Raw genomic sequence first — 12,046 nt, 5'->3', positions numbered from 1 at the left:
GAGGTATTTTGACATGACTGTAGGTGGCAGAGATGGACTAAAGCACGTATCTGAAGAAGGCAGATTGCTTATCCTAAGCGGAGGCAAAACAAAATCCTTTTCCAGCTTCAGGCTCCGTTTTGGAGGCCTTAAGGGCTCTCAAGTAGAGATGCTGCTCAGGCCAAAATTCAAGCAACAGGTTCCCAGATTGCGTGATCTTTACATAACCTCATAACAGAAACTAAAAATCAGGGTTTTGTTGCATGCAGCAAGTAGTTCCAGTGAGCAGACCATTGCAAACAGAGCTCAGAAATTAATGCTGCCGTGAGAAGAGGCTTCAAAGAGCAAGTCTGGCTGCGTGGTTGTTTCTGCTTGTGACCCTGTGGTATGACAAGTACTGATTAACTTCCACCAGCCCCACGGCAGATAAGCACAGCATCTTGCAGAAAGCCTCAGTGCCTTGTAGCATCAGAGCTGAAGCTGGTCAGCGTGACAAAACAGTGGATCAGAGACGAAATTTGCAACGGAGCCTTGAGCTCAAAATGTCAGATCAGTTGTCAGCAAGTCACAAGGGGGACAGAATTTAGAATACACTGGGATTTTTTTTTTAATTTTTTTTTTCATTTGAGAATTAAAATTTGGGATTAGAAATATGCTGGTACTTTTAATACATACTGACTGCTTCTAAGTAGAGCTTGTAGTCGGTATGAAAAAAACCTCTCCCTTTTTGCAAAACATTTCATAGTACTTAAGTACTCTGATTTTATTTTAGGAGTTGTTAATTGCTGCCCACAAGAGGAAAAAGCTAATGGCAGGAATAAATCGGATGAAAACCGATTTATCAGCATATAGATTGAGATTTAAAAATCTAGTGTAATTTAGAAGGGAATTTACAGATGTGTACATAGCAAAATAATATGCATTTCCCTTCCCCCCGCCACAGTATTTTGGCTTCTGATCTGCACATTTGCCATTTTGTAAATATATTTCTATGCTTTTATTCTATCTGGCTAAAGAAAATACTTTTTCAGTTTCAGTAAAAAGGGGGAACTCTTAACAGGTTGTTCTATACTGTGATAGTAAAAAAATAATTTTAAAATCTAGATGCAATATTTATCTTAATAAATCTGCAAGTGCTTCTGGAGGGTTATTTCTGTGTGAACATGTTTCCAACACAACATTAAAATTTGTTTTTCTTTCAGATACTGATGAATACAGACCGCCTGTTTGGAAATCTTACTGTAAGTATCTCAACAGTTTTTGGTTTTGCTTTTTTCCAAGTAATACCTGAAAAAGTTTCAGTTGGGTGCTTTAAAAGACTTGTTTTTCTTTTCATTAGAATGTGAGTTTAAGAAGCATCAAAAGTAAAAGGGTTCATTGCTGTTTAGAGATAGGTGCAGTTGTTTATCTTCAAGGACAAGTGAACACAGATTATTTGGAGGGGTAGATTCTCTGCACCTTACTAACCTGAGAGGTCCCACTCCCGTATGGAAATGGCTTATATTGGTTTGGCTGCCTAGACGGGGGCTTGTATAAAGTCAACTCGTCCCTTAAAGTTAGTATCACTTGCATACTTTTAGGGCTCCTGTGCTTTAGTACCTTGCATCACTAGAGCTGAGACCTGAGCTGGTTAGAAAAACTCAAAATAAATAGTTTTCCCCCAGAACTTGCTGATGTAGTAAAACAAGAGCATTTGTTTGGCCTTGTGTGACAAATCACAAGCCTTTTGAAGCCCTGACTAGAAGGACCTGGTGTCCTACCAGTCTGCCCGCCCGAGCTCTGCAGCTCTTCGGGGTACGTGCCCTAGCTCAGAGGAACCTGGCCTTGCAGGCTGCCTTAGTCAAGTGTGCAAGGCAGTAGTCCAGGTGCGTTGCCCTGAGATCAGAGCACCAGTCCCATGGGAATTTCATAACTTGCTGGTTTTCATTCGTAATTAAAAAAAATAAAAGAGCACAATCAACAACCAAGCTTACATGGAAATTTTTTTTATTTAAAAATTTAAAGGGGTAGCCTGTTGTTTGAAAGTGCTGATGGAAGTTCAGGGAGATTGAAGAGAACACGAGACAAATGGCACCGTAGCAAAGTATCGTAGCTTCCCACAGTGTCTCACCTCTAAATTCTAGTTCTTTGTAGATAGAAGAGCTAAGATGTGAGACATTTTGAGACTTGGGGAACCACAGCAAGAAAGAAGACTCTTCTGTTAAAGGCAGATTTTGAAAACAGAATGTTTGTATGTTTAACACACTTAACAATTTAGGGATGTCAAACCTACATTTGCATTTTCTTTTGTGTATATTCCCAAGGCATGGCGTCTTCAGGCTGGCTAAAGGGATTTGCTCAAGCAACATTTCACATGATGAAAACGTGGCTAAAGTTTAGGGAGATTTAGCACCCGATAAAATATAGTTATTTCAAAAGGTTTTCCATCCTGCACTGGGAGATTCTTTACAATCGGAGATTTTAGGTTGGTCTTAAAGGCTTGGTGAAAACCAGCGTTAGAAAGAGAGTAAGTGTAAGAGAGCAGATTAAAGTATTTTTGTCAGCTAAAGTATATATAGTAGAATTAAATGAGCACTAGAAAAACAGCTTTTCTGTCACCTAGACCAGTCTTCTGTTAATGGCTCACAGAGGTCAGTTGTTTCTGTTCTGCCCCTGGCATTGCCAACCTGACACATTCAAAAATCACAGTTAGGCCTTAAAACTCCTAAGTCAGCCTTGTTATTTGGGTTTGGTTTCCAATATTTGAGTTGATAAAGTGATTGTGAGTGACACAGTCAAGATCTTCTATGCGATATGAGCATTAGATGACTTCTGTAAATGAGAGCATGTCTCATTTACATATAGTCATAAGAAATTTCGAAGAGCTTAGCCTGTAAGTAAATAGTCAGATATTGTGAAATGTGTAGTAAAGCTTACATGATTTGGCAAAACTGGATGTGCCTTAACAGTCTAGGAATGTCAGGGTCTCTTAAAATACAATTACATTAATTGAAGAAAATAGAAAGGCAACAAGTCTTAAAAAAAGGCTGAAGACTCTTAATTTGTTCATCTTCAGTGTTTTCTTTAGATGGATGACTTTGAACGGTTTTTAATAATTGCCAACGTATGCAATTGCTGTTATGTAATTGAGGCGGCTGGGACCTTGGTCTGTTTGTGAATCTGGTGGCAAACCTGCCCATGCTTTCTGAATCATTTATTATGCCAGTAGCTTGTCATATGTCAAGTCAGATGCTTAATATTAAAGAATTTGCACACAATTATTTGAACAAGGCTTTTTCTTGCAGCGAAGCGCTAGAAGATGAAACTGAGACACTTCACTCCTTGGTATTAAACATTAGTCATGATCGCAGTATTTGTACTGAGATCTGTGCATTTTGCTCCCAGTTGTGATCATTAAGAGTGAATCACAGCTCTGTACCTTCTGTGAACTCCAGGAACACCGCCTCTTTGTTCGGTTTATTCCGTGCCATAATCTGTAACAGAGGGGTCCAGCCTCTCTCATAACAGATCTTTGCTGGCAGCTTGCCAGGAGCTGAAGGCTTCGGTGCGTGCAAATGTATGTGCACCCACTACACCGTCATCGTTTGCCATGGCGAACCCTTCCCATGGTTCAGAATTAAGTGCAGAGTCATGGGGTTTGGTTGTATTTCTGACTCATGATGGATGAAGAGGAATGTCTTGTTTGACTTCCCCGGCAATAATTACAGCAAGGAAACTGGTGTTGAACAGTTTGAATTGCATACATCGATTAGAGGAGGAGGAATAGGCATCCTGTTTTGTAACTTAACTAGTCTACCTGCTGTGCTTCTAACTGGAAGAGGAGAAAGGTACTGCCTTTGGAGAAGAGGAATTTCCTTCCAGAAAATCTTTTCAGCCCATCTTGAAGTAAGGTGGGAAACAGTTCTCAGTTTTTAGCCAGTTTCTGCGGAGCATGCTGATTGTGAGTCTCCACTGCTTCTCTGTGAGATTCAGGGAAATCCATATTTGCTCTGTGATTTTTATTTTTTTTTCCTCTGAGCTTGACTCTACAATTCTCAGAATTAGACATAGACAAGGCCCAGTGCCATCAAATATGACTTTTACAATAGAAGCTGGGAAATGTGTGTGCTGGCAAAATAAATGGTCATGCTATGCTTGAAATGAAAATGACTGTTTTATATACAAGTGTGCTGTTCTTCATCACTTGCAAAAATCGTTTTTGTAACACCAATACAGAATGGTAAGAATTGTTTTTAGTAACGTCGGGGAAAAAACATTAGGGTTTTTGTTTGTAACAAAGGGAGTGAATTTTTCCAGTTTATGTTACGATTTGCCATATCATCGGGCATCTTGCCATTTTCTCCATTCCCATGTAACTTGGCACATAAATGCAGCATTCATCAGTGGAAAAGACTCATGATCAAATGAGAAGTGTAATGAAGTCAAATCTTATTGGTTAAATCAATGTATGCTGTTATTACCTGAAAAAGGTGACAGCACATGTTATTAGACCTTGATGTTAGTACTGATGCTTGAAGCATAATTTAATTTTAAAAGATTACAATTCCAAATGTCCGTTTTTATCAGTTCTAGAGGACTATTCGAATGCTAACTTAGTGTTGACAGCCTCATTTTGAAGGTGACTTGACAAACCAAACTCTTTTGGGGATAGAAATTGAAAGTAACTCCTTTGATATTATATTAGAAAGTCTGCACATTAGTACCATTAAATTTAAAACTGGCTCCTAAGATTTATTCTGTCTTGATGAGGATTACTTAAGAAAAAAAGGGGGAGGGAAGATACTAGTAAGTTTATGTCATAATTTGGACCTTAACTGTTTGACTCTGCTACTCAACTCCTGATACCTTTAGATCTGCGAAGGCCATTTTTCTCTTTGTTCAGAAAGGTCATCATTGAGCAGTGGCAAAAGCAGAGGGTTTGATTCTGCAAAATTGCAAATGATTCTTGTAAAGTCTTGACATATTTCAGGTGACTGAGTCTGTGCCCAGCGTGGTAGGATGGGACTCCATCTGCTTACTGAAGAAAGTCTGAGAGCAGCCTGATTTGACATCTAATAAAATTTAATTTGCATTTATCATGATTCCTTTTCTGCTCTGTTTGATGGAAACTTGAGTGGTCTCACCTAGTTACACCCTAGTACTCGATCAATTAATTGTAAAGATAATCAATAATCCTGTTTCAGCTAGCAACATTCTTTTTTCTGACCACTTGTAAGTAATTTTTGAGACCTTGGTATATGTATCCTTGCATTAAGTCTTGCAGAAAGTCTTCTTTATTTAAACAGCAATATTTAATTTTAAAATGCCTGACTTCTACAATGATTCTGTATTAATCAGAATTTAACTTCTGCCTTCTCCCAGTGTATCAGTTGCAACAGGAAGCTCCCCATCCTAGAAGGATAACCTGCACTCGTGAGGTGGGTATTACAAAGGTTCAGTTTTCCAGAGTCCAGTAATTCCGAGTCCTATACTTAATGGTGTCCAACCCAAACCGCGGTTCCTTGGGACACTTGGTGCTGTTATTAGAGTAAGTAGCCTTGGGGGCACTGGTACCCGGAAATCCACTGGATCAAAAAATTGAATCAAAAAGCATTTTGAGTATGATGTGTATAGCTGAGAATCATTTACTGGTTTTTGATTCTTAGATACATGGAAACATGCCTTTTCTCCTACTTTTTGGGTCAGAAATTCACGGAAGCAAGAGCAGAGCTGTACAGGGGAACTATGCACCTGGTTTACACACATCGCTGCTAGATGCATGCCATAAATCAACGGGGAAGACTGAAACCTCCCCTGGTGCTGTTATTTGAGTCCTAGTACTTAAGACTCATTAATGCTAGGAGCTAAGCTGTGCTGAGCCACAGATTTTAAGGATCTGAACAGTAACAACAGGATCCTGTTGATATACAGTGATACAGAAGCAGCTGGTCATCGGGTGAGTTATTGAGGCAGACCCCCAACTGCTAGCGTACCCTGAGCTGCCGTTCAGCAGAGCAGCACCTCTCCAGAGCTGTGGTGCTGGAGGGTTTAACTGATACCAAACATGCGTGCCAGCAAGATTTTACTCATAACTGCATCTCTCTTGCAGCTTCAGTTAGGAACCTGTGAAACATTAATTTCAATTTCAAAAATGCTGAAATGTTAGGCTCGACTTGTTAAGCAGCATTGCAAAACACAGCTCTTACTGAATAACCACTGAAAGTTATTACTTTGCTGCGATAAAACTTAAGCATTTTTATCATGTGCCAAGAGAAAGGAAATTAATCTTTGAAATATGTTAGTCACTTTGACGTAGTATTAAATGCAGAGGGACAGAGCACTGTCAGGAACATTAATAGCTTACAGTCTAGATCACAAGGAGGATTACTTTACAGAATTAAACAGGCGTTTCTCTGTCGTCTTTTTAAATGCCCAATTGTGATTCTGTGAAGTAGTCTGTCAATTTTTAAGATAAAAAGTAGAGATTTAACAGAAGTGAAGTATTGCATTTAGTGGAAGCACTCTTGTTTTCCTTTGTTAATTTGATAGATTTGTATTTTTATAGAAGGTATGGCTACAGCTGATTGCACTTGAGCAAGACATAGCTATAGCTGTAGGAAAGAATAATACATGAATTTTACAAGAAGCCTTGTAGCAAAAAGTTTTGTCTTAACCAGTGTTTCCACTGGTAGTGAGGGCCCAAGCAGGGGTATTCTTCTTAAGGCTGTTGTGCCAATAGCTTATGTACATCAGATAAGGTGGGATGACGATTTGATGGAGAGATCTATAGAAGATAAGATCTGAGCTGTGAAAAAATGGGAGGTTTTCCAGTTTTTTATTCCCATTGCAACATTTTTAGGAAGATTCGTTTCTATTTTCTGTCCTCTATAATAGGGTTTTTCATTACACTAATATACAAAATATCTGAAGTCTTGTAAGAGCTTAGTCTTATAATACAGGTTTGTGATTGTACAGAGTGGTCACCTGGCTAGGATAAAGTATTTTACTCCTTGCCTCCAATGGATTGTGTTTATTGTTGTTAGGTGCTGTTGAATAGTTGCTTTTTCCTTCCTCCCCTCAGAAGTATTCCATTGGTGGAAGAAGTTCTAAGTATGTTTGTAGGTGTACGTATATATGCATATTGTAAAATGTATGAGGGATTTTTGGGAGCCTTTTGACACTGTTCATTGAGGTGCTGACACTGTGCTTGTACAATCTTTTAATTGCTGAGTCTTATCTCGGAGCCCTGCTATGGTTTACTCCTGTAATGACACACTTTCTTACAATGTATGCCTATAAAGTTGCCTGGCTCTTATGGTGATGAGCAACAATTCTTCAGTCTCTTCAGTTAGATGCTTTGAAAGCCTTACTTGTGAAAGTTTTAATTCTTACAGAACTAGAGCCTTCATTTTTCTATATACCTTTTGGTTTCTTTAAAAAACCAAACAAATGAAAAAAAAACAACCCCATAATAAAAATAAGGAGTGGGAAAGTACCACCACATTAAGGAAATCTTACAGCGGGTACCATAATGATTGTAATTGTTTTGTATGTCGACTGCACAATGCGTACGTACCCTGTAGTCAGGGAGAAGCTGTAAACTGATAAAGGGGTCCAGCATATTCAATAAGATCTGCTGGCATTATATCCCATGCTAGTTTGACTGCAGAGCAGTGCTTTGGGGTCTTTTTGTCCTAGATGGTAAGTCACAAGCAAATTTTATACTAGGTTCTCCTTCATAGTATTTCTTAGAATTCTATTAGTCTATCCAGTCAAATAAGCCGACATATAAATGTGTGTACAGTATCTGAAATTTAAAAATGTGTCCTGCCTCTGGAGTGCTGGAAATCCTTCAACTACTGATCAGATCCAGATTGCCTTCTTTTTGGAATTAAACAAGAGACCTACTATTGCCAGCCAAATGTAAATGTGACTGTGTAAAGCATCTTCAAATAAAAATCACACTGACCACTATAATTTTCTCATCCTCGTTATCACTGAATTTTAATACTCTTAATTATAAAATTTTATTAGCTATTATACAGATGGCAAATTGAAAAGTTGGACTGTTTTAGGGAGGAGAACTTGCTGTGGGTGAATGGTGTCCTGCATGAACTAATCGTCCAAACTTTGGGAAGGGTATATAAGCATACTGCATCCCTACAGTACAGAGAGAGGTCCTCCTGCTCTAATTCTGTGAACAGGTAGTCTGTTAGAGTCAACGGGGGATTGCTGAAAGTACCACAAGCAATCAAAACACTCTGCTAAGTCCTGTCCTCACTGAAGAAAGAAATGCAACACATCAGTGTCTCTAGTATCATATTTCTATGAATTTATTCCAAAACAAGTTAATAACATACGGCAAACTTTAAGTAAGTGTAAAACTTTCCCTGTGCCAAAGGGAACAAGAAAAGAGATGCATTCTGTGTTTTAAAATAGTTTCATCCTATCCCCTGAACTGCAGAATAAACCTGTGCCTGCACCATGAGCATTCTTGTAGAAACTGAGAAGTAAAGTCTGTGTTTTTTAGAAACTAGTGAGAATTGAGCTAAATAAAATAGAGCTATGAAAGAATCAGTCAGTTGCAGCTATTTAGCTGCAGAACAGAACATATTAAATACACATTTTCTCATTAAATTAACCATTTACAACAAAAAAAAGCTCTTTGACGCTTGTTTTTCCTAATAAAGGTAAAATTGAAAGAATACATTAGCAGTGTGTATTTTCCTTAATTTGTTATGATTCAGATAAGTGTTTTTCATTATAAGTATTGAACAATTTATGTATCTGAGCCAGATTTGAAGTGAAAATACATTCAGTGAGCAGTAACATGTTTAACCTTTCTCTCTGGTCTCAGCCTCTCCTGCTAGTGTTGAGCTTTGTGATATGCTCTTTCTCAGCTGGGTTTCTATTAGCAGCCATGTGTGAGTCAGTGGGGAGCAGAATCTTCTCCTAAGTGGTTGAATTATTCAGCTGTATAAACAAATTCATAAATATTAGGAAGTGAATTTTGGTCCAGAGAACATCAAAGAGGTCAGTGGGGGGGAACAACATGTAATTGGTAAGGTGTTAGCACATAAATTGCTCCTCTTGCCTTATTGTATTCCACTTGTTGACATAAGCAAGAGTGATGATGAGGGGAAAAAAGCACTTGTTAAAGAATAATTGGAAATCACACTGTAAAAAAAAAAACAACCTTTTATTTAAGGTGCAAAGGCACGTGTTGTACAAGTGCTGACAGAGAGGTGTATTCAACAGAATGACCTACTTAACATGAAAAGCTTCTCAAATGCAGAGAATTTGAGTTTCTGCTCTGTTACACCAGTTTCATATCAGAGCAACACATAGATCAGTGAAGTTATACTGATGTAAAAAGAGCATTGTATTCATTCGGGATTTTTTATTGTGAAGGTGCAGCAGAACCAAGGCTTTTAGCACTGTATGTGGTTAATTTGTAAATTTGATGATTCCGTAACATTCTAAGGATATTTGACTCCTGCATAAGGCTTACATCCAAATTGTAATGTTTGTCCGATTAATGTCGTATTACCTCCATGGAGTTTGTATTTGTTGTGCATATAATCTTTTATATACACACACGTGCATGTGCAGGCATACTTAGGGCATCCTTAACTGCTATATAAAGGCACTCCATGATAAATTTTAAATAACTATGTATAAAAAAAAAATCAGAGAGACAAATGATGAAGATAATTGAAATCACTGGTCTTTTCGGTCCTGTTATGAGGCTTCATCCTAATTCAGTGCTAGTAGTTAACAAGCCTGTAAAACAGCATCTCTGTGTAGTCCTGCGAAAATGGTCTCTGTGAGTAGTCAAGAAACATAGCATAGATGAGCATATATAATGCGCGTCCTTGTTAGAGCCGTTCTTAAAGATGGCTTTAACTGTATGATACACAACCAGAATGACTTCCGAGCTTTCATGGTAACCAAGCTCTTTTCCAAAGGAATGGCTGCTGTAAGGCAGTTGCCAAGTCTGTCCCATTTATCTGTTCGTAAACTTGGTTTCATTGGCTTCACACCTCAGTTTGAAAAGATCAGAAATGAAACTATGGTGGATCTCTCATTGACCTTTGTGTTTCTTGCGGGTAGCATAGTGACACCTGAATTTTTCCTGTGGCCTCTGCGTCAGTGCTATACAAACAGGCACATTGAAAACAAATCTCTCGCAGTTACTTTTTTCTCCTAAGCTAAGAAGCAGTTTTTAAAACTGTGCCAAACATAGGCTAAACAGACAGCAATAGAAGATTTTTCCCATAAATAAAAAGTCCTGAGAAGTCAAAAGACTTAGCATTCAGCTGATCTTTGCTGGATACAGAGAAAATGTAGTAGCTATGGCTGCCTTTACTCATGCTCAATTATATTTTGGTCAAAAAATACTGCCAAATCGGAAAGAAACTCTGCAGAGGGTAATTACACTGTATTTTCAGCTAACAGCTTCAGTTAAAGTGATCGTTTTCTTGCTACTGCTTTGATTTTATTCAAAAATGTATTTCCTTTCTTAGGTGGGTTTTAGTTCCAGTCCAGATGGATGGTTTGGTTTTGTCTCCTTAACTTAGGGCTGAGTGAGCGTGAAAGTTAGGCTAATGAAGCTTCCGAACGGAACTGGTTTGGCTTTCAGTGCTCACGTGCAACTGGAGGATATGCGGGTGCCTGCAGTTTTAATTTGTAGAAATACAGTCTGGCAGGAACTTTGTGAAGTCCAGGCAGACACAAAAGACCAAGAGAGCTGTGTGTCGCTTCTAGTCCTGGTGCGACTAAGGATACCTAAAGCAAGAACAAATGTTACGCCACCTTTTATGCCTAAGTTGCTATGAGCAAAGTTGGTGTCACAATACTTGCAGGAAGTGTTAGAGAAAGCTGGACAACAGTGTTTACTGCCTTACATGGTAAATTTGGCTTACAGGAAATCTGTGTTTTAGTAAGTTCACATGGGCTGCACTAAGTGTGTGTGTAGCCCACCTAATTCTGAGCGAATTAGAAGGCCCCTGCTGAGTTCTGATGGAGTTGCCTTAGAGTCTAAATGTATGCATTCAATCTAGGTGTAAAAAAACCCTAATATTAGAATAAATTTTAAAAGTTATGAAAAAAAAAAAAAAACAAAACCACAAAAAAACAGGTAATAAAAGTCAGTGAATTGGGGTTCCAGTTGCATTGAGTCTTATACAAGCAAATGGTGTTACACATCAGTGTTCACACTGAAGTTTTTTCGAGTTGGTAAAACTGATCAGTAGAGACCCGGTATTAACAGAAGTGGTTATTTTCCTCTTTAACTCATCATCCACCAAGATGAACTGCAAACCCAGCTGCAAGTGCCTGGAAGTTGAGCAGAGCTTTTTTCTGATGCTTTGCTCCAGTCATCTGCCAGTGCACATTTTCAAATGTTTGCACACAGAGTATAATATGGAATGCTTTTGCCTACTAAATTTTTCCAGGACTGTTGTATAAATTCACTGAGATAGACATAAAATCTCAATAGACAGACAACAAAATCTTATTCATGACAGGATTCTTTTTTTTACAGCTGCCTGAGACTAGTGTCTTGTCTTGAGGGTTTTAGTTAGGAATTGTTGCGAGTTTCTATAATAACAACAATAAAATGTTTTCACTTTTTCTCCATTCATGCTGCTATCTTTCTGTTGAAGAAAGCCTACATTTAGCAAAAAATACGTAAGACTTGTTTTCTTTTTTTAAATGACCCAGTCTCTTCAGGCCATCTGAAAACAGTTATCACGCTGGTCAACTCTTGTTTGCTGTTCTGTAGGAAAAGGAAATCTTTTAGAATACTATAAATCATTCTAGTGATGGAATGATTTTTCAATAAGTGATGAACCAACACAATAGCTTTCTCTTTGCTGGGAATGTGAGAGGGTTGTTATTAGACTGTACACCAGGATGTATTTTTTGTTGTTTGGACATCTGAAAGGACAAGGCTGAGGTACTTAATGCCTTCTTTGCCTCAGTCTTTAATAGCCACTCCAGGTATCCACAGGATATTCAGCCCCCTGAGCTGGAAGACGGGGATGGAGAGCACAATGTACTCCTCATAATCCAGGAGGAAGCAGTC

The 12,046-nt window shown here is 38.4% G+C and overlaps 1 protein-coding gene across 1 annotated transcript in view; it reads left to right on the top strand.

Moving 5' to 3' along the window:
* CHN1 (chimerin 1) overlaps window positions 1–12,046 on the top strand; it is a 104,414-nt gene that overhangs the window by 21,277 nt on the left and 71,091 nt on the right. Inside the window, exons 2-3 of the mRNA XM_082001419.1 lie at window positions 1,182–1,220; window positions 5,341–5,396. Of these exons, the coding sequence (XP_081857545.1) occupies window positions 1,182–1,220; window positions 5,341–5,396 (95 nt within the window). The remainder of the gene's footprint in view (window positions 1–1,181; window positions 1,221–5,340; window positions 5,397–12,046) is intronic.

The sequence above is a fragment of the Phaethon aethereus genome (genome assembly GCF_964289735.1).
Source record: "Phaethon aethereus genome assembly, chromosome: 6".
In the NCBI taxonomy this organism is placed as follows: domain Eukaryota; kingdom Metazoa; phylum Chordata; class Aves; order Phaethontiformes; family Phaethontidae; genus Phaethon; species Phaethon aethereus.
This window is presented reverse-complemented; position numbering and strand designations above follow the sequence as displayed.